Source organism: Dromaius novaehollandiae, chromosome 10, assembly GCF_036370855.1.
Source record: "Dromaius novaehollandiae isolate bDroNov1 chromosome 10, bDroNov1.hap1, whole genome shotgun sequence".
Taxonomy (NCBI): Eukaryota; Metazoa; Chordata; class Aves; order Casuariiformes; family Dromaiidae; genus Dromaius; species Dromaius novaehollandiae.
Window position 1 is genome coordinate 21,656,521 of NC_088107.1, and position 22,455 is coordinate 21,678,975.

At 41.7% G+C, this 22,455-nt stretch overlaps 1 protein-coding gene across 2 annotated transcripts in view; it reads left to right on the forward strand.

The window, feature by feature from the left end:
• TMEM266 (transmembrane protein 266) overlaps positions 1-22,455 on the forward strand; it is a 62,801-nt gene that overhangs the window by 17,097 nt on the left and 23,249 nt on the right. For both annotated transcript variants that reach the window (XM_026110191.2, XM_026110192.2), the window contains 5 exons: positions 235-389; positions 5,976-6,049; positions 15,560-15,616; positions 17,414-17,552; positions 19,197-19,312. In XM_026110191.2, the coding sequence (XP_025965976.2) occupies positions 235-389; positions 5,976-6,049; positions 15,560-15,616; positions 17,414-17,552; positions 19,197-19,312 (541 nt within the window). The remainder of the gene's footprint in view (positions 1-234; positions 390-5,975; positions 6,050-15,559; positions 15,617-17,413; positions 17,553-19,196; positions 19,313-22,455) is intronic.

Sequence of the window (22,455 nt, forward strand, 5' to 3'; positions counted from 1 at the left end):
GCTTATTAGATCAGTCAGCATAGCTGACAGATGTAATGAGGATTTCACGCTATGCTGATTCCAACCTTAGTAAAGAAACCAATAAAAGTGGGTTTTGCAAAGTCTTTGTACTTTATTGATGATTATATCCATAACAGCAGAGCTTGTCATTTTGAGTCCACTGCTCTTTAGCTCTTTTCCTTTTTCACTTCTTCTTCTTCTTCTTCTTTTTCCCTCTTAATTTTATTTCCTTAGATCTAACTGGCTAAAACCGTGCTGTGGGAGACGAGCAGCTGTGTGGCAGGTATTTTTGCTCAGTGCAAGTCTCAACAGTTTCCTGGTAGCCTGTGTAGTATTGGTGGTGATTCTTCTGACTCTGGAACTTCTAATAGATATAAAGCTTCTCCAGTGTGAGTAGGAGGATTTTTTTTTTTTAATTTTGATGAAATATAGGTTTAAGTTGCTGGGAGGTTTTTTGAAGAGGGGAGGTTGTTGGGGATTTTTTTCCTATCATTTACATGATTACTAGGCTAGGAAAGAACTGTGTTTTTGTGGAACCCTGGTATAGTGAAGTCAGTCCTTGCCCATTTTTTGCTGGCCAATTTCAGTATAGGACATTCTCAGAGGTTGTAAGCAGAGTGTACATGTAGGTTTCTGCGCATATGTCATTAGTTCCTGAAAAGGTCTGTCCTTTAGGACAGCTGATCTCTGTATACACAGGAAAAAGATCCTTTGTGCATGGTTAATTTCCCTGACACTTGTCACCTGCATGTGGATAGATGCAAGTGAAGAACTCGCTAGTGCACTTGGTGCTATCTCTATTGTTAATTTACTTTGCCTGAGAGTGGAAGGAATTGAAATTAAGTTTTTCTATCTTGTAATGCACTGAAACGATACAGATTTTCATTCTACTCTGCTAACGTACCATGAGTCAAATAACGGCTGAAATAGAGTTTTGCTCTATCTGAATTCACTCTACACAGGTTCCACAATGCAATTTTGAATGCTGTTGTTTTGCTTCCTAATACATCTTTTTTTTTTCCACTGCTCTTTTCCTCCATTCCCTTTTTTGCTTTATGATGCAAATCTTACATGAACACAAATACCAACTACATTTTTTCCTCTGATAAATGTTGAAGAGCAACGTTTAGTACCTCCCTACTATCTCAAATGTTTTGAAAGGGCAGTAATGATATTCAGACAATCCCATAAATGCAAGAATACTTAGCCTGGACAAGTCATGGCCTGCTGTCTCCTATGGCAACTTTCAAACTGAGCAAGTGAATCTTTTGTTCTGTTGAAGTCCTTTTTGTCTCTTGATTTGGCTACTGATATTAGTGGGGTTAAATTTCACTGTAAAGATTTAAGTATTATAATGCAATAAGATTACTTTTAAGGTATAGTGTTGGTAACTACAACCATTTTATAAACCTCATAAGACAAAATCACTGATTAAGCTGCTTCCCCACACCATTGCTGATGCTTGCCCTAGTCCCCTTACACTTTCATCTGACACGCTGCTCTGAGCATGGCTACTCCATTACTCTTGTAATCTTGTTCTTGGACTAAGAAACTCAGAATTTGGACAAAAATGTAGTTTTCAAAAGTCAGGAATGCTAGTTGTGGGTCTAAGTCCTTGAAAATTGGATGAGGAATAATCTTTGAAGTGTATTTACTGAGGAGCTACATCTTTCTGTTTATGCATAAAGTTGTCACTGCTTGCAGAGCCAAAGAGTTTAAAGGCTGTTTCTTAGACTTTTAACACAGTTTTGGGACGCTCCTCTGGAATCATGTGCCTGCTTACCATTTGTTTTCTGAAAAGTCTTCTGAAGAAGCCTGTATGTTAGGGAGCATTTTTCCTCTGTGTATCTGGTGTACGTGGTATTCATAAAAACTTCCCACCTTCCACTGGGTGCATGAGCTAGAGGCATTTGGTCAGTCCAGGAGGTTTCACTGTTCAGAGGCTGCCCCTGCCCTGTGTGCATTTTCTCAGCACCTGAGAGGGAAGGACCCATTCAGTTAGTTCTGTGTTGCTACTTTGCATTGTAACTAATGCATTAACCCTCCACACTTCTCATTACTTCTTATCCCCAGTTGTTAAATTCCTTGTGTTTTGTTTTAAATTAGATATAGGCTGTCTTGGTGAGGCTGGCATAAGTAGCGCAGTTGTGTCATATGAGGAATGTGCATCACTTACCTTAAGCTTTTAAAAAGCTGTTAGGGCTTAATTATGTTTTTCAAAAATGTAATTATAGTTTATAATGATTCCTTATTCTATATGAAATCAAGCAATGCATTAGGATATGTAACGGCACATCACTGCCAATTTTGTTCATAATGACAACTGCTAATCCGCATTATAGGCTGTAATTGCTTAGGAAGTCTCTGTTTTTTTTTTTTAAATTAGGGTTTCTAATGGGTTTTGAGTTCTATGTACAAAACTGTTTCATGAAAAGCCAGTCTTCTATGGCTATGACATTTTGAGAGCATCATTTTCCTCTCATGCTTTTAGCAAAGTCCTTGGTTGCACTGTACATTTCTCCCATGTTCAGAATGGTCAGTGTCGGTGGTGGAGACCACATTTGCAAATGTGTAGGTCGTACAGATAAGAAGGACAGAGACCTTTTAGGATATTTTAGCCCAAAGCATATTTATGCTAGGATTTGAAACTCCAGAAAGCAGACCTGTAGAAGGAACACTAATAACAGTAGTACTTATTCAGAGCTTTTTTTGTCCTATCTTCAAAACTTTTCACATTCATTAGCCAAATAATCACTCGTTACCCTGTGATGCAAGAATTATCCATGTTTTGCAAATGGAGAAATAGATAGATATTAAATCACGCGCACCTCATTTCAAAAAAGGTGGTCATGGTCATAGCCTGGATTATAAATTGGTGGGTTTCTGTACTCAGAAGTGTAGCCTGTGCTTTCCCTTCTCTATCTTCAATGATTGTGAGAGCAAGTGAGTCAGGAAATGGTCTCAGTGTAGTCCTCCCTCTGAAGTTGACTACAGACAGGTGAATGTGTAGAAGGCATCAGGTCTTCCTAAAAAGAGTGGACATGAACAGTGCACCCCTGAGCACCTCGTTGCTGGATTGGGGCCCTTGTGTGAGTACATGCATAGTTGTGCAAAGAAAATGCAAATGGAGGTGAAGGGATGCCTCAAAAGAGGATGGGTTCAGGGCTTGCCCAAACCGTGCAGTGCGTATCTGCTGCTGGCCCCTTGCAGAGGCAGCAGAGCTTGTATCTGCCAGCAAATCAGCGTCAAGAACATCCATCAAAGGCAAGAGCTGGTGGTACAATCTCACGTAGTGGCCTCTCGTAATTTATTAAGGTGTGTTCTTCCTCTCTCCCTCCTCTGTATACGTCTTGAGGAGAGGTGGAGGGGAGGGAAAGGTGGAGGAAGAAGGCTGAGGTTGGCTGTACTCCCCATTTTATACTGAACCATTTTTCCTCGTGACTAATGAGCATCCTGGGTGTGCATTCACTTTGTTCCCAAAGCACCAGGCAAGCAAAAGGTAAAATAAACTGTTAGGCTTTTAGCTTCAATTTTGGGGGGAAGAAGTTAAAACAGGTACCAAATACTGTTCTGGCTAAAAGTGGCAGCTGCATAACTCTCTAGGTGCTTTGGCTCAACCCACATCCCAGTGACGTATCTCAGCTACCACAGAGCAATGCTGAGCACCTCTTGGAAAAGAGGAGCCTTCTCTTTTTCTAGCCTTTCGCTACGTTTTTGAAGAGAAGTCTGTTGGAAGAGACAAATGTCCAGCGCCAGAATATGGGCTAGTGATTAAGCTCTTGTTGAAAAGCTTCCTGCTCAGAAGACTCTTGCAAATTTTTACAATTTTACCAGCAATTTAATTGCACAGTGTCCAGCAGTACATCCAGCAGTCTTTGCTACTGTTGGTGCAGCATGAGAAATTAATTTTCTTCCCAGATCCATGGTTGCTATATCTTCCTCATCCACTAAGGGGCAGCTGGAGTCTTGAATGTCAGTCGACAGCCCTTTGAAAGATAACTTACAAATGGCTTCTGTTTCTTCTTTCTGCCACCCTGTTAAGGCAGTGTGTATTGTGAAAGTTAAATACATCATATTTTGCCTGTTATTTCACTTCTAATTTCTCTGCTGCAGCACAGCAAACTCCCTCGCATCAAGTCCTAACTGAGCCCCAGTTGCTGAGAGTTCCTGCAGCTTCCAAATCCTACTCATGGTTTTTGTTGTATTCTGATTTCTTCCTCCGTTTCTTCCCTCTTCTTTCCATTTCAATCAGTTTTAATTTTAAAATAAGGTGCTTGATTCAGTGCATGCCATGTTTGTTCTTGGGGCTTCAAATAAATTCTGCCAGTCTTGAGGCACGCAGAGGCATCGATTGCCTTCAACTTTGCAGTTACGCAGTAATACTTTGAAACCGCAGGACTGCACCAGCTGTTTTAGTCTGCGTGCTGTAGGGATGGTAGGCTCACAAACACCCTCAAGTAAAGAGAGATTTTTTTCTCTTCATTTCCACGTTCTGCACTTGAGAGCGTGTGACTTTCTGAGTAGGAGTTGCCGGTAGCTCAGATGCTGCATACCCTTTCGGTTTTCTGCTTCCTTTTGTCAGCGACGAAGGGAATGCTGATTGCAGAATTTCATTTGAACTTGCTTAGGGAATCCTGCAGGTCGCCAGACATGCATTTTGAGCCCTTAAAGACAACCCAGATCATAGAGTCTCTCATGTAGTCTTGCAGCAAACTCATTTGACCAAGTTTAGCTCATTTTGCTTATAAGCAACATCAGCTGAATGAAATGAAAGCCTAGTTTAATACCGGTGAGTATCCATGCAAGGCTTTAGCACAGTCTAAAATTATACTTTTAATGAATTCAGATTAATTTTCCTGATTCTTCCTGTAAGTCCGTTTCTAAGAGGACCTTTGTTGAAGGTCCCTTATTCCACTTTGAAAGAGGAATAACTACCTCTCAGTGGGCATGAAGAGTACCCATGTAGGAAGTTAGTGTGTAATAGCCAGAAGTTTATAAATTAACAACTTAGTTTACTCTGTACAGGCTTCTTTTTGTAGAGGAGTTTGAAATGAAGTGACCTAAGCAATTTTAATGGTCACTGTCTTTGTGAAAAACAGTTCTTACAAGGGCATTTATGTGGTTTAACCAATTGCTTTAAACTGATACTTTTATTTTATTTACTGTAACTTTCTTGAGTGTTCTTACAGAAACTTGCTTAAAGATAAAGCTGTCCATTTGACAGCTATGTTTCCTGAAATACACTGTACAAAATAGGCACATTTTTGTAAATATGTTTCTCCCACAAATTAGAAACTCAGGTGATATTTGACAGACTCCATCAGATTCATGTTTTGAAATTTGATCTTATTAACAATGAAATTGGTTCTTTCTGTTGCTGATCTCACTCTAGTTTTTCTAGAGTCAAACTTGACTCTGAGAGAAATGGGAACTGGAGGCAGTCATGGCAGTTCAGGCCACACCTGGACAGCTGTACAGAAGCCCAGTTTGAGCACTGGTTTTTAAACATCTGATCCAGCCAATTACTGATCTTCTAAGGTGAATTGCCAGACTGAATAGAATATCTGCAGGATTAATGGAGCCTTCTCTTTGCTTATAGAACTTGGACTGAATTTTCAGGTATTGCGGATTCAGTAGCACATCCCATACTGAAGTAGTGCATGCCGTGAGAGCACGGAGCAGTGACAGAGCATCAGAGACCTGAAACGTGTGTGTCGTTGCTCACCAGCACTCCCATCTGTAAAAGCTCTCCTGAACCGCTGCTGCGGCTGCGAACGTGCTGGCCTGCGTTAGCGCGAGCAGCTGGCGGGGCTGGAGCTCCATGTCCCATTACATCCCATCCCCTTCCTGGTACTTCCATCGAATTTCAGAAAGAAAGTTTCTCCCACATGTAAGTTATAGCAGTACTAATGCTGTTAAACATAAGTTGCTTTCAACTAGTATAATGATGCTTCATTGTATTGTGTTAATTGCAGTTTCAAGTGCTTCACAGTTTGCAGGAATAATTCACTGGATCAGCCTAGTCATCCTGTCTGTTTTCTTTTCAGAGGTATGTATAATCAAAGATCTCACCACACACAGAAATGCAAAGTATTTCTTGTGCTGTCACTGAAATTGGTGACACTTTAACATTGATTTGGTTGTGAATAAATGCAGCACAGTGCACACTGTATTTTAAAAGAAAAAAAAATGAACAGTCACCATTCTTAATCAGCAAACTAAAAGTTCCTGTTTATATTAGTGCTCTTTGTCATTTGCCTAGAATTGGCATGGAAACGTGGAAGATACTGTCTTACAAATTATAATAAAAATGCTGCAAAAAAGATTATCATCCCTGAGTCACCACAGACTAGGACAGGGCTAGTTTCATCCCCTTGCTCTCCCAAAAATCTTGTTGCTATCACTGGGAATAAGGAATTCTTTCAGGAATAAAGATTGCTAGATTTGTTTTACAGAAAGATCTGTTTTAAGAATGGAATTATCTCATCTCACAATTTATGTAGGTTGTTTAGATATTCTAGATTGTTGCATCTCACCTGTGTTATTAGTATATAGAAAGATAAAGTCCATTAAGAGAATGAAACAAATGGTGAATTTCTTTGCAAATACTTGTATGATTGTATGCATTGGAAAAGGCTGTAGTCATGATATAACAAATAACCAAATCGGGATAATTTGTTTTAGTTTTCAACTTTATTCCAAAAAGAAGTAATCTATATTGAGACATTTAGACTACATCTGAAATGTCCCAAAATATCTATTTAAGTTATTTTTCCACGTCGTAATCTATTACCCATTACAAAAAAACTGTTATATATTTATGTTTCTTAAATTATACCGTTTTGTATGTTGGAAGACATCCTGGACTTACATATTTTTTTAAAAAAATTTCTAGTTCCATGGAAGAAAATATTATCATTCAAAAAGAACTTAGTCTTCACTCTGGTAAATTTAGATGAAGGTTTAAAAAAAAAAAAGTTCAGAAACTGGGAGCTGTGATGTCTGCAAATGATCAGATAAATTACTTGAGTTGAATTCATGCTCATCATATTATACCAGTTTTTTTCCATGGTTCTAGTAATGAAATAAAGTTCTTTACATATATTATATCACTTTGTATTTCTGCTTGAGACAGGGATATTATAGCTAGTGTTGCCTGAGTGCCAGTGTGCACTTTCTGAAAGGATTCCTTGATAACAGGCAGGGGTCTCGCAAGTGCTTTACATCCTGGCCTTGTGGGTGTTGCAGTTATGTGTATAGATATGACTCATTCTTACTTTTCCCATCCCTTGCCAGGGAACATGGGTTGTGGGGTACATGAAAACTGCCGGGACAAAAATCTCTAAACAAGTGAGAAGTTTTGCAGCATCTTTGCTTTGTTCATTGCACACCATGGTTCTTGAAGGTTCACGTTTGCTAGATGGAGTCGATTCCCTGTAAAGAAATCCTTTCCCCTCGCCCCCCAAATCTTTCATTTCTCCAGTGGAGCTCAGCACCCTGGAGCTCCCTGAGCTTCTCAGCAGGATCAGCCTGAAACTGCCTGAAATTTTGCTGCCGGCAGCGTGGCTGCACACGCGCGCTCGCCTGGGCTTCCTGGCTGGCTGCAGCGTGTCTCTCAGCAGCTTCTCCTGTGGTCCGCAGTTTCCTTCTGCTGCGTGTCGTCTCAGTCCTGTTCGTTCCCTTGTACCACCAGCCACTCTCCCCAAAGCCTGATGTGATGTCTTGCTCCTGTATCCTTTCGATAATCCAGTTCATACGCTGACAGTTTTTGGCAGATGGTGTGTGGCAGCGCAGGCAGGTCCTCAGGGCCAGCGTGGATATCGAACTCACCTGCCTCAAGGGAGAAATAGTTTCAGTTCTGCTGAGACAGGTGCCTGCATGAGGGGATGGACTGGCTCAGAAATACTTTGCAGGAAAGCAGTAACAGGACACACAGCCAAAGCTGATTGCCTGCTCACCACCCTCATTTTGTATCTGTACTGCATTTTCTCCTTCTCTCTGCATTAGGTATTTGGAATGATTTTTGTCTGCCTGCTGTCCTCATTTTCATAAGCCTCTTACCACTCATTTTATTATCTGTTTCTGTCTTTCAAAATATCCTTTCACCTATTTGATTATGGTTTGAATTTACAACGACAAAAAATGAGGCTGTGAGACAGCCATGTAAGGCACACAAAGGAGAGTGGATTTTTGGATATTGGTTCATCAAGTGAATTTTTGGCAGCTCAGAGTCCTTGATTGAGTTGAAGCAACAGAGATGGCTCCACAAAGCATCTGAGTGTGCTTCAAAGACCACAGATCAGGAACAAAATGAAGGCATACCTTTGCCACTGATGGGGTTTGCTGGGTATGGCCTCGTGCCAGGTTGGCTTAATGGGCAACAGCACATCTATTTGTGTTAAAATGTGTCTCATCAAAAGAAAAACACAGGGTTTACTTTTTTCCCATCCAAATGGAAAGCTTTAACTTTCCAAGAGGTTATGAAATACTGCAAAAATTGCAGATCAGGGAAATCGGGATTTTTTTCTCCCGTCTTCATTTTATTTACTCTTTTGGTGCCTTTGGAGGATTTTTGCTGCCTGATTCCCAATACTGTGAGTCAGCTGTCTTTGGAGTCGTGTGCTGGGAAGACAGCGTGTTACAGGGAGATTTTGCAGTCCGTGACTGTTCATGCCAGGATGATTTTCCAGAGATGAGCAGGATTAATATTCCCCAAAGCAGGAATTCAGGGTTTCTGGTGTTCAGAAAGGACAGTTTCCATAGCGAATACCATATCCCGAGGTGGGATGTTTATTGTTTTCTCTCCAGTTTGGTTTCCATTAGTTACAAATGTGGATACATAATTCTCCAGAAAGGCCTCAACTCAGAGAACAAATACTACAAAGTTGTAACAGACCCTTGTAAAAAAACAGAAAACTTCCAGCAAAAATCTGAATGTTCTGGAAAAACATGACTGATTAAAAGCTGGTGCTGTGAAGTCACTGCAGGTCCTGACAGTCCTATCCCGTGAGAGTTAAACAGGCACTGGCTTGCTTGGTTGAAGGGAAGGGGACAAACACGCCAGCAACCAGCAACTGCCAGCAGAAGGGCTGCCAACAAAATTAAACAGCTACTCTCACAGCACTTTCCCGCTCTCACCACACTTACGTTAGAGCCACAAGCCTTAAAGGAATTTATTGCACTCTGTTAATTTTACATTCTCCTTCTGTCACTGTCTGTGACTTTCCAACATTAAAATATCCTTATTCGAGTGAAGTGCACATCAACTCTTTTTGCTTTTTTTCCAAATATTTAAACAGGATTTGCTAGTGGTGATGATTGTGTATGTTTGTCTCTGTTTACATACATCACTATGATTTGTCTGTGCACCAAATGTTACCCAGATGTTAAGACAGAAGAGAAGAGAAAGACACTTGGGGGGAAAAACCCCAGTACCAACAGCAAGGCAAGGCCGGGGTTACACCCTATCAAGAGGGCAAATTCAGCCTTGGTAATAGTTGGCTGAGAAAAGGAAGATGGGGAATGTCACAGTGTTTTGGTAAGTGGATTGGAGTCTGCTTGTATTTTAATAGCCTTATCACATTGCCACAAAAACCTGGTTCTGTAGCTGCTGTTCTGTTCCACTGAGATTGATGAGAGTGTTTGTGTGCAAGAATTGGGTTCTTCAGTATTAGTTGTTTGCATTGCTCTGTGTGTGCTTCACTCAGCCAAGCACTCAGGCATTCTGCTGACTTTCAGCCCGTGAGTATTTCCCTGCAGGTAACCAAGACTGCTGGTGTGCTTCAAGTCAGGTAATCAGTGAATTGTGACTGTAGCTGTGTCCAAGAAACGAGTTCTCTCTTTGAACAGAGTTCAGCAAGTCTGGGGTCCTAGCTGGGAAGGATTTGTTTCATTAAGTATGTCTCAAAGTTCATATTAGATTTTCACTGTAAGGAGGAAAAAAATTCTGAGGCTTTATTCATCCTATATATTAAAAGGACGTGTTCACAGTAATCTCGGACACTTCACTTCCTGCTAATAGCAGCCCTTGGAAGGAATAAAGCCTCCTAAGGAAGACTCTACCGGTAGGGTTCTGTAAAAAATTAAAAAGGAAAAACATCCCAAACAACAGAACTAAAAGAAAATAATGTCTTTCCCATACAGATTTTTCATAACAACTCCTGAAGAATTTTATATTAGACAAGTCAGCTCTTTTACCTTTGTTACATTTTTAGTGATACCTTGAGCAGCTAAGCAGAAAGATAATAATCTTCTGCTAATTCTATAATTCTTCCATATGCTGAAGTTTCTTTTCTGGATTCTATCATTCCAGGTGCATGCTGCTTTTCTCACAGAGCGTAAATGCACTGCTTTGTTGGCTGTGCATGTTTTGAAGTGATTGATGAGAGGGGCTCTAGGAACAAAGATGTGGATTTTATAAGCTAATATATTAGAAAATTAAATTTAAGCTTCCTTCTTTGTTTCGCTGGGTCTCTTAGCAGCTTTCATTGCTACTTGGTAGCAAGCATCCAGCACCTCTACATGGCGCACTAGAAGGATAAGAATTAGTGCTAGTGTAATCATGCCCAGAGGGAACTTCTGATGCAAAGTTGCTTAAGACCGGTTTTCTGTTCAATCTGCATTTACCTCATGGTAGTGTGCTATGTCTCCAGTAAACCATTCCTGTGCCCCAAAAGCCCTTTCAAATCAGTGCAGAGTTCTCCTCAGTTTAAGACTTGCTATTGTTCTCTATATTCTAAGAACAAATATTATGAGACACAGCGGTGTTTGTGCAAAGGTGCCTTTATATATTCTGTGATATCATAGTAGAGTATTAGTGGTAGTTAGTGTGAAAGACTGGACTGCATTATGTCTATTAGTGTCACCAAGCTTTTGGAGTTAATTATTTCTGCATGCCCACGTGTGGTCCTAGAGCCGCAGCAGCTACAGAGCCCAGTGTGTGGGCAGCGTTTTGAACTGGCTATGGTGCGAGGTGAGGTCAGTGGTTATCCTTTCCCTTTCAGAGCCTTGCTAGAAGAGAACCTGTGTGAGGAGGATGCCTGTGCACCAGAAGCAGAAGGATGGCTCTTTTAAAAACGCTAACACGTGCCTCCATGCCCTGGTGGCATGGAGATAGTGTGCCCTTGGGCAACTAATGCAGCGTCTCAGGGCAGGCACCCCCAAAGGTGGCAAAAGAAGGTTCTTCTAAGTAGTGAATGAGCTAAGGCCTCTGCAGAGTGCCCCAAACCAGAGAGGTGAAGTATCACAGATGGGGTACCAGGTGCTCTTTCTGGGAAAGATTTTGGTAAATATTTGGTCTTATGAGATATATCCCTAAGGCAGAAGCTTAATCTACAGAGTTTTGGTACAAGCCGGAGGTAAATGTCCTCTGTAACAGAATAGTTTTGTGGCAGTGGAAGGAGGGAAGCGCTCTGCCACAGACCCCTTTCCACCCCACGCCATCCACCATCTCTCTCTTGTACAACTGCTACCCCATCTCGAAATGCAGCATTGCTCTCCTTTGCCGTCAGCTGAACCTGGTGGGCCAGCTTCACCCCCTGTGCTGCCTCCTTTTGACTTCTTTACACTAAGGATGAATCTGGCACAGTGAGTCATGGAGTAGTAAATTGTATATTAACTGTGCGAGCAATAAAGTATTCAAAATTACCGAATGTACAGTGCAGTCAGCTGACCAATGTGGCTAACTCACGCAGATTGTGGGAATTCACTCGGCTGGCTCAGCAAAGGACTTGGCTAGGTTTCCCTGCAAAATTGGAGAGAGAACCTGCAGCATCACACAGCTCTTCACGAACTTCACTGCAGAGCTGACGTTGTGCAAACAACTATGTATCGCCAAGGTGCACTGTCAACTTCAAAATGACATTTCTGCCTGAAAACGGTTTAAAAGTTTCTTTGTATCTGGTATTAATAAGTTATCGGAAACATTCAGCCCTTTAGCTTTTCTTAGTGCACAGGGCAGGCATTAAGTAATTATTTAGTTTTTCTCAGGCTGAGGAAACAAAAAATGTATTTCTGATATAACTAAAAAATTGTATATGTTCAGGACTTCCTAATTAAAAGATTTCCGGTCAGGAAATGTTAAATCATTCTTTCTCAATTAGAAAAAAGCAAGCTGGCAGTGGCCTTTAAGAGAAAAGTACTCACGTTTATACTTAATGTTTGCATTCCAACTTGTGTATCCAAAAACGCAGAATGCCTGCAGTGTAATGCAAAACTTTGTGTGTGCATTTGCTACAGTGCTGAAAAATGTGTGCACATCAGTAAGAAAACAGCAGTGCTTCTTCCTTTTTTTTTTTTTTTCTTTTCCTATTTCTTGTAGATGCTAGTGTCAGTACAACAAATGGTACTGAGACATGACTAACATTTATGTTTGGACTGTGATGAATGTTACAGTTGCAGTTCTCTTAATTCGTTTGTGTTTTTCAGTTTGGTCCATGTACACTACCTAGGAAGTTTCCTGGATTATTAATTTGTCTCTGTTTTTTCCAGATTCTGCTACAGATTCTTATTTTTAATGTGCTGTACAAAGAAAGTACATGACCAAATGCAATATGTATTTGTTTGAAATATATTTTTGATTGTTTGGGAAAAATATTTAAAATGTTATTTGTAAGTGACACCAATGCTTTCATTTCAGTCAAAGTATTTATGGCGTTGATTCTTTAGGGTCCAAAACTGTGCAGGGAAATTTGCCCAGTGAAGTCCAAATTTCTGTGGTTCAGACTCCTCTGGGCAAGAGCTGTAACGAGCAGTGGGGTGCGTGGCAGTCGCGTGCCCGCTCCACACACCGAGGGAGGGCAGAGGAAGCTAGAGCTAGTTTGGCGTTGCTGCTAGTACGGACTGGCCAGTGGGTTCCTGGGTGCCTCCTGGGCAGGAGTATCTCTGGATACGTGCAGTGTGGACTCACTCGCCATGCTGCTTTCGCTGGGCACCAAGGCGAAGCTTCCTGCCATGGCTTTTGTAGCTTCAGTGGTGATGTGCTGTGCTCTGCTCACAGTGACACGCTGGTGGGTAGTGGCAGTGCGTAGCCTTAAGACATGCCCTACAGACCAAATGGTTTTTAAACTTAACTCTCAGTTGTGCCTGGAGTTTGTTCGGAAGATTGCGTCTCTCAGCAGAGCTGCTGGGATCATTCAGTCCTCGTGCTCCGGCTTCCTCTAGTCCGTTTGCTGCAGCTGTGAGCAGAGATGCTGATTATTTCTTCGTGACGTGCAAACCTGTCTTCTAGAGGTATTGCTGAGAACCGTTACTGCATTAAACGCCTGCCAAATAGAGACTTCCAGTCACTGCTGACTTGTGCTGATTCACATCAGCAGCCTAAAAATGAAAACATTTGCGCTAGCTTCCAACCCTTGGATCTGCTCAGACCCATTAATATGGCAGTAGCGCAGTCTGATTTAAACCCCACAGTGAGGAATTAAAGAGGTAGAAAGGAAAATACTTTTTCATGCTCCCTAAACAGCTCCGTGTTAGGATTGTGAGCCAGTGTTTCTATTTTCTCTGTGCAGATATACCTTATTATTTCAAAGACGAAATCTTTGTGCACACCTGCCCCAAGCAAGGAGGTTTTTCACAAATGTGGTCTACACATAGAAGAAAATGAGCCAGATTTCTCTGCTGTCCGCAGGGTTGCTGCTGGGAAAGTTAGCATCCCAGGCGTTGAAGGAGGCTTTGCATTTCCTCATGCATGTATGTCCCAGTGACTGCCTGTGAACTTGCTGTGGTGGACCCCAGGCTAACTTACATAATTAAATTTGTGCACTCCTGAGTACTTTGTGCCGAAGCATTTTGTGCATATTCTCAGTGGGGAGCATGCGAGGTGCTTACAGAGGAGCTAAGGTACTTTTGTCCCAAAGTAGGAGTACTTCAGTTTTGCAGCAGCGTGTGCGCTTACACCATGCGCTCGCATCCCATCACGCTGGTGAATATGGGATCATAGAGAAGCTGCTGTTGTGCAGCATTTCCTCCTCATCTAGATGCCCCTGCACACGGGTTAATAAGGAAATGCCTGAGAATACTCTTATTCATAGGCCGCATTTGTAAAATGCTTTGGAAGAAAAAATGTTCTTTACACAGGAATACAAAGACCAGCAGCCTTAGCAGTTCCTGGTATTTACTTAGAGTCTCATATCATTCTTTGTAGAGGAAACAGAAGAGCATTCGCCCTTCCGGCTAGCGACTCCCTTTTTCAGCTAGATGTAGCTGATGCTTCACCTATGTCTTTTTTGTGTGAACATCCCTGCATGCTGATGGTATGGTGCTGGGCTCTGACCCCCATATCTCCTGCAGCAATGTCTCCCTCTGCAAAATGGGATTAAGGGCTGCTCTCCAGGTTTAGAGTGCCAACCCAGAGCTCAGCACAGTCATCCTAGGCCAAGCGCGGCAGCTGGGCTCGTGAGGTTCAAAGCCATTCATATGAACAGTACTGTTCGGAAAAATCCAGTGCCGTTCTGCAGTTAGCGTTGGTATGTTTGGCATTAATTCAGTGTTGGTTGGGATTTAATATGTTTGTGTTTGGAATGAAGAGGAGATGTGTATATTCATCACAGTCACTTTATACCTTTTTCTGCACAGTTTGTGGCATGATCACCCCTCACGCACAGGTCTGCTGAGCTCTCTGTCAGTTCTGTCCTTTAACAGAGAAATTAGCATTTTGATATTCTTACACAGCTGCACAATTAAGATCTTCATGCATGTAATGTGTGTTGAAATCTGAGTTTGATGTTGCTGTGGGCAGAAAATATCCCTACCGATTATGCTTTTATGTGAATTCAATTTCAATCATTAATTTGCTGATTGATTTTTTTATTGCATCTTCTGAAAGTATTAAAGCCAGGTTAAAAAAAAAATGGGAAAGATGCCATTGGATTTTTTAATGGGAATTCACCATTGGTTCATTCTGCGTTCATTCTTTATTCCTCTTTCCTAGCTATTGATGCTACTCATAGCTGTTTTGCTTAATAGAGCAGGATCATGGAGATATTTTCTCCTTCTCCCTACAACTTTCTGGGATTTTATAATAAGGCAATGGCCCTGTACTCTGGAGAGGGAAAATAATAGCCTCTGCTCTTCAGTTTGGCAGAATATCAGTAACTTCATACATTATTGGGAGGGAGGGGGGTAGAAATTTTTCTTAGAAAACAATAAGCATTGGCATATCCAAGATGGCAAGAAAAGAGAAACTCTCCCCATTCAAGCACCTCTGAGGGGGCCTGAGACCCAATCTTATATAGACTTGGGGGTTGGGGGGAGTTTCGGCAGTCTGAATCTCACAAAGCTGAAAGAGGAGCTGTAGGAGGGTGGAAAGGCTGATGAACGTGGGACCTTGGAACTCGCTTAGGGAAGTTTTGCTGAGTCGATAGGGTGGTTGGAAGGCAGTGCCTCCTTTTGTAAGAGAGAAGTGTAGCTATTTTTTGATCCTCTTTTATTTAGAAGAAAAGCTTAATGCTTAGTTAAGACAAAAAATAATCTCGCATCATTAAAATAGAATAAGGACTAAATGTTTATCTTAGATTACAATAACATTTGTTGCTTTTTTTTCTCTAATCTGTTTTACTAGACTGTTTTGAGGATTGTGGTCCTTGGCATATGGGATTATATTGAAAACAAAATAGAGGTAAGTACTCCTACTCTTTGTATTGTTTTGCAGGCAGGCACAGTAGCAATATCAAGTACTGCTTTGGGTGGCTTTATTATAGACCTGACACAATACAGGTGACTTTTAACTGATCCTCAGAGATGAAAGCACATTCCTCTTGGCATATGCACATATACATAGCTGTATGAGGCAGTCCCTTTTCCTACAAGACTTCCAGAAGAGCACAAGTTTCAACCATATTTAGAAATATTTTATTTCTGGGGGAGAAAATTGTGGGGTTTTGCTCCATGTGGGTATGAATTTTATTGTTAGTCCTATGCTAGCCAAACTGTTGACAGCGCTACCCTGAGAGAATGAGCAACGGGCAAAAACTGTCATGCAACTTGTGTAACGACATTCCCATAATCGAGTTGAAATTAGAGCTGGTTGCAAAATTTTGTACAGTTTTCTGAGAGAAAACAGTGATTTGGCAAACCACCCAAATTTCTTGTGAAATTCTTTAAAAATTAAATCTGACTTTTGAAAAAAAAATTGTAATTTTTACCTCAAATTCAAAATGAGGTAAAATGTGCATATTGTTCCAGAAACAGACAGGGAAATGCACATGTTAAAAGTAACATGTAATCCCAATCCAAGCAGAAATCTGGAGGTCAAGAAAATTAAAAGCTCATTTTTGGTATTGTCTGGAAAGCTAATGCTGCCAAGGATGCAGCAGGAAGAAATTTGTTTTTTCACTGGGCTTAAGTGAATTCAGATGGTTGCACATTTTTGTAATAAAGTTGAATATCTTTTGATTTGGTTTGCTAAAAAATGAAGTGAAACTCACGTTACTGATATAGAGATTCTGTATTACTGAGCAAAATGCAGCAGTTTCAGAGAATTTAGTTTGATAATGTGGAATGGAGTATGGTGGCAGTTAAAAGTGTCTCTCTCTTCAATACACTAAGTTTTTATGCAAAATTCTGAGTGTGTGGTGCTTACAAAACCTATGTGCTGGCTCCCTGTGCAAACCATTAGTCAGTGGTCTTTGGCAGCTGGGAAGGGTCTCGGTAGGAATGAGAACATGAGACTCTGCTCTACCCTGCTGGGCAAGTGTAGGACAGACACAAAACTATTGCAGGTTTGCTGTGAAATGTGTTTATTCATACATTTCTACTCCTACACCTTGCACAATTGCCTTTTCTGACCTAATCTGCAGTGCAACTAAGGTCATACAAATCCTTCTGAATCCTTCTTTGTCAGAATCCTTGAAAATTTAGCTGCCTGCCGAGGGTGAGAGTAGGGAGTTTTTCTTGATGCACAGCAGTTTGCACACCCGTTGTGTAGTCAGGATATGGCCAAGAGCCATCATGTCTCTTTGCTCCATCTCTTTCTACTTGTCTTCTTGATCTCTTCATTTAGACAGTAAGATCTATGGGCAGGGACTGTATCCTCTTTTGGGATGGCATTATACGAACTAACAGGTAATAAATAGCAATGCTAATAAAGCTCTTTGGTTGTAATAGCATTTACGCTGTTGCCTCTACTTGGAGATTTTGGACAGCAGGCCTAAATGCCTTTCTCTCTGCCTGCCCTCCCACCACACTTTCTCTCTCACCTCAGAAAATCTGGGTGAAGCACGCAGGAATTCTGTTGTGCTGCCTGAAAAGGATGCAGCCTCTCTGGGGCTTGGCCACTCTCCTACCCCTTTCAAATGTATATTATGATTGCATTTCTTTTGGAGGAAGTCGGAGCCTTCAGGACCGCAAGCAGGAATTGCAGGGCTTGTGATCAGGGCTTGTGAGGAAAGGTTTGAAAAAGCTGATTTCTCCCTAGGTGTTTGATGGTGCTGTCATAATCTTGTCTTTGGCGCCAATGGTGGCCTCAACAGTGGCTAATGGCCCCAGCAGCCCATGGGATGCTATCAGCCTTATTATCACACTACGAATATGGAGAGTGAAGAGGATCATTGATGGTGAGTGGTGATTCAGATTGGGACTGTTAGAATTACCTGGCAGGTTGGGGAAAAAGAAGGTTTAAAAATATGGAAAAACTAGTAAGATTGCTTGTCAACACTGCTTTTATTGTTCTGTTTCCTCTTACATTTTAAAGCTCTGAGCAGAAGAGAGTTATGACTCCTGTGCAGGAGAGTAGGTCTCGAGTTCATGATGGTATCTGTTGTTCCCCTGTGAACCTTTATAATTGATTGGTTTGTTTTTTTATGAGGCACCTTCACATCCCCCATCCTGTCAAACAAATGCATCTGACCTGCCCCTTTTCCCATCTTTTGCCACATTGTTCCTGATTCTGTAAAATAATTGCTTCTAATCTGCTTTTCCAATATCTGCTGCACCTTCCCCATATCCCCCCAGGTAGCTCTGTCCTAGTGCTTTCTTTTCCAAGTTTTTGCCTGTAATACAGTTTTTACATCAGATTCCTGAGTTCTTCTGACAGTGGGGGTTCTCTGCTGAAGGTGCTTTCTGTGAACCTGGCATGCTGTACAGCGTGACAAGGAGGTACTCTTTTGCACGGTACATCAGTACTGCTTTGCACAGGCCTCTGGGGAGGCACCGGGGAAGTGGAAGCGCCCCAGCAAGTCAAGGTTGCAGAGAACAGAACCAGTAACTGTGCCTGGAAGCGAGGACTTAAGGAAAACAAAAGTTAGAGATGATGAAGGACAGCTCTCCAGGTGTAGCCTACTTTGTGATAATGGTTTCAGACATTTCAGATTACAAGGATAAGAGGTGGAAAAGGAATAAATGGAGGGTCACTTTGCTCCTGTGTGAAAGATCAGGGTCTGGTTGTTATTTCTGGGATAGATGCCCAGGACACTCAGCATTCAGAGTTGAGGAAAGTTCATAGCCCTGTGAGTGAAGTATGCAAGCAAAGTTCAGGATCTTGCGTAGCTTCACAATGCATCAAGAATTGCAGTGGCCATAAAACAACTTTGTTGATAATCTGAATTTGCCTTAATTAAGACTAGGACAAAATTTCCAGAGGCATTCAGAAGACCTGTTGAAAACTGGGCCATAGCAACCACCTCCTCTTGAAAAGCAATAGAAGTGAAATGCCTTTTTGTTTATAAAATCTCCTTCTTAGTCTGCTGTTTCCATCAAGGACATATTTCCTGCAACCATACCTAGGAATTAAATGCTTAGAGCTCTGGAATAATTCTTTTCCCAAGAGAGCCATGCTGTTTAAGTTTCAAGGGGATGGGCACAACTCCAAGCAGAAAATCCTCCTACCCAGCAATTCAGGAAATCTGTGGTAAACACTGGGAAAACATCTGTATTAGTGCAGAAGCTAGGAATAACGTGCAGGATGCATTTCAGCTCAGCCAGGCAAATGGAAATATGACTGAACAAGGTCTAGACCCTGTTGATGACCTGCATTGTACATGTTAGAAGCCCTTCCCCAGAAGAAATACTCTCATTCTGTTTCTAGAAGAAATGCTCCTGTTCTCTATCTGTCAGTGAAAGTGGTGAAATTCTGTGGCCTGCGCAGTACAGGACTAGATTGTTATGATGATCCCTTCTGGCCCAAAGGTCTGTACAGGTATTCCCTCTGATAAAAACAAATCATAGCTGGGTTACTTCAAGTGCTTATTTGTGTTTTCCAGCCTATGTCCTTCCAGTGAAAGTGGAGATGGAGATGATGATTCAGCAATATGAGAAGGCAAAGGTTATTCAAGATGAGCAGCTGGAAAGACTAACCCAGATCTGCCAAGAACAAGGGGTAAAGTTCAGTTCTCTCTTTCTTTACACATAGCTTGTCCTGGCAAACAAAATGGTTTACGTACTTTGCCACAAGAGAAGGCTTGAGGAATATCACTGGGAGCTCTGTTGCAAGGTGACAGGTTTCAGCGTTAGGGAAGTATCTAGCTGCGGTCAGGAAATCGTCATCTGGGCCTTTGTCAAACAGCAGTCGTCTCTGTCTGCTGCTGTGCATGTGTTTTTAAGGTGAGGGAAACAAGTGCAAGGAATAGAAAAGCAATGTTTCCAGTATTTAATTTATTGAGTAAGTACAGACAGTTCAACATACTATTCAGAACATGCAAAAATCATTGCCGTTGTTGGAGACTGCAGCTGTATTAAGCTAATATTCCTGGGAAAAGTATATGCAGTTGAAAGCAAATGAGCTGCCTAAACTCCTGTTTGCTGTGAAGTTCCCCTGCTTTAAATGCAGCAGGCAGCTTCCCTGTAGGTCAGTCAGAGACTCTTTTGGCAGACTCAGAATGCTGCAACAGAAGCTTCTAGTTGCTGGAAGCAAGTCAAGGTTTCAGACTCTTCCCAGGCCCCCAAATGTTCAGTGACTCAGTCTTGAAATAAGGGAAAGTGAAGCTTAAAATATCTCAGACAAATATGTTTACATTAAAAAGAAGATGTAAAACCGCTGGTTTGCACAATAAACAAGAGATCTGAATTACAGGTTGTGTCATGAAAATGAGCTCATGAATAACTTGCTTTAAGGTAGAAACCAATCATGTGTGATGAGGCTCAGGCTAAGTGCAGCATTCAGGCAACTGTCAAACTGCAACAGAATGATACCCCATGTAACTTATTTCTGTTCTTTCAACTGTAAGGATAACTGTGAGGTGTCTGAGTAAAGCTTGGAGTTCCTTTCTAGCATCAGCGCTCCTTCCACACTTGTGGTAGGTGCTTTTCAAATATAAAATGAGGAGAGCTCTAAATCTGAATGACTCGATCAGACAAAAGGTTGAAGGGCCTGAGCAGACAGGAGGGGAGATGACTTATCCCAGAACAGGCCAAGCGCCCAGCAGGTGCGTAATCTGAAGGCGGGATTTAGGTGCCCGTCTCTAAACCAGGAACCTGAAATATTTGTTAAACCATCAGGATTTAGGTCCCTAAGTGGCTTTTAGATTTGGATCCCAAGTCTCTTGGTTCTCAACCTAGGATTCAACAAATGAACTCCTGATAGCAGTAAGGTGCCTTGTTTGTGTTATGAATTTAGAAGACGCACTGGCAATGCATACCATTTTATACTGCTGCTTTTGACAGTCTGTCATATTAACCATAACAAATTTCTAAACCTTAGACTTGACTGCTGCAAAAAATCAGTTACATCCAAACATGTATGTATCTTCAGTGGCAAAAGTGCAGTCTTCTTCATATAACTTTGTGCAATGCAGGTAACTCTCTCAATCCCCAGACAGTTTTTGGTGTCGTTATTTCTCAGTCTTGAATGAGAGTGAGCTCTTTATCTCAGCTGGGGTTCAGGAGCAGCTTTTGCCACCCTCCATTCGGATCCCGGTGCCTTCTTGTCTACACGCCTGGCTTACAAAATGTTGAAGCATACTAGCCCTAATCTGAACTCTGATGGTTAGCACAGCTGTATATCAAGCACAAAGAAATACTGCATTGGTAGAGGAGTAAATCTGTGGAAACACAGCAGGTTCCCTCCTAGCTTTCAAGTGTCATCAGCTATGGAAAAATATGGACTATAGAAAAATGACAGCATACTAATCTCTCTTATTTTACTGTCCTGAGTTCCTGCCAAACGAATGTCTCAGCTGTATAATATGAGGTAAATGTACTAATTTGCTGCAGTTAGCAACATAAGACATTGACACAAGTACTGCATCCTTCCTTTGTAAATTAATAGCTTCATAATTCAGTCAAGAACAAGTTGTCAGCATTATAATATTCACATTAACATTGTGTACAGTATCTGGTAGGAAAAATATGTCCTAATGGCATTTAACATCTAAAATTCTGCCAGGTTTTTGCTTTTTCATTTGGTCATCTTTCTTGACCTTTTTAAAGGATTGCTTGTTCACAGAGTTTGAGCACGGATGCCTGCGTTTTTGAGTGAAGGGTTGCCTACAGCCATCTGGCTGCTCTCGGCTTCGGAGCCCCAGCACGGAGGGATTCCAGGTTGCCGTGTCCGTGCGGTGTCATATCTAGCATGGGCAGATGGGATAGCTGGGAGCCACCTAGAGCCACATCTGCCCGCAGGGCTTGCCCTCATGCCCCAGATACATGCAAGGTATCTCTCCTCTGGGCATACGGCTGGGGCAGCCCCGTGCTCCCTGCCAAGTAAGAAGACTGGGCAGCCCCCCATGGCTGCCTGTGTCCCAGCAGTGTGGCTGTAGTTACTGACTCATCCTGAGGCTGCTACTTAGTGGCCACACTCATGATTTGTGTTGATTTATTAATTATAGGCAGGGTTGAAAACTTCTTTTTCTAAGACCCTGTGTTCATTTCTTACTGCTTTGCCATGTGTCAGCCAACTGGGACTGCAGTTCTCAATGCCTGGCATCTTCCCCAGATTAAATTATTTTAAAAGTTTCAAGCAAAATATTTGTGATTTCTGAAGAGGAGTTGGGAAAAACTAACCTGTTCTTTCCAGTTTAAAAAAGAAGAAAAATGGGCCAGTTCTTTGAGAAGCGTTATGCCCTCCTGTTTTGTAAGTGGTACTTAACACTTTACAGGCAAGTAGCCTTCTTGTCCCAGTTGAGTTTTTAGCTGTACTTCTGAGCAGCGACAGATGCCCTGTGTTAAACTGTGTGATTTGAGTCAACCTTGTTGTGCGTATGTGCGAAGTGGAGGAACTGAAGTTGTAAATGCAACGTCTGTCTGGCATTTCTTCCCGTGTAGGTTTGTTGAGTGGACTTGTATCTTGTTCGTAATTGATTTAGACATAGTCAAATGTACATAACCGTATGGTCAGTTTAAGTTGGCCTAATTTAGCATGGCCACTGAGGGAGGCATTTCCCTCTTCTGCCCAGCTGCCTTCTCCTGTTTACTTGCACCAATTCCTGTGAGGAAACCGATCTGGAAACTAATGGGTTTGAGATTAACCTAACAAAAACAAATGATCAGTTTTTGCGGGGATTGTTTGAACCTGGAATCTGGTTC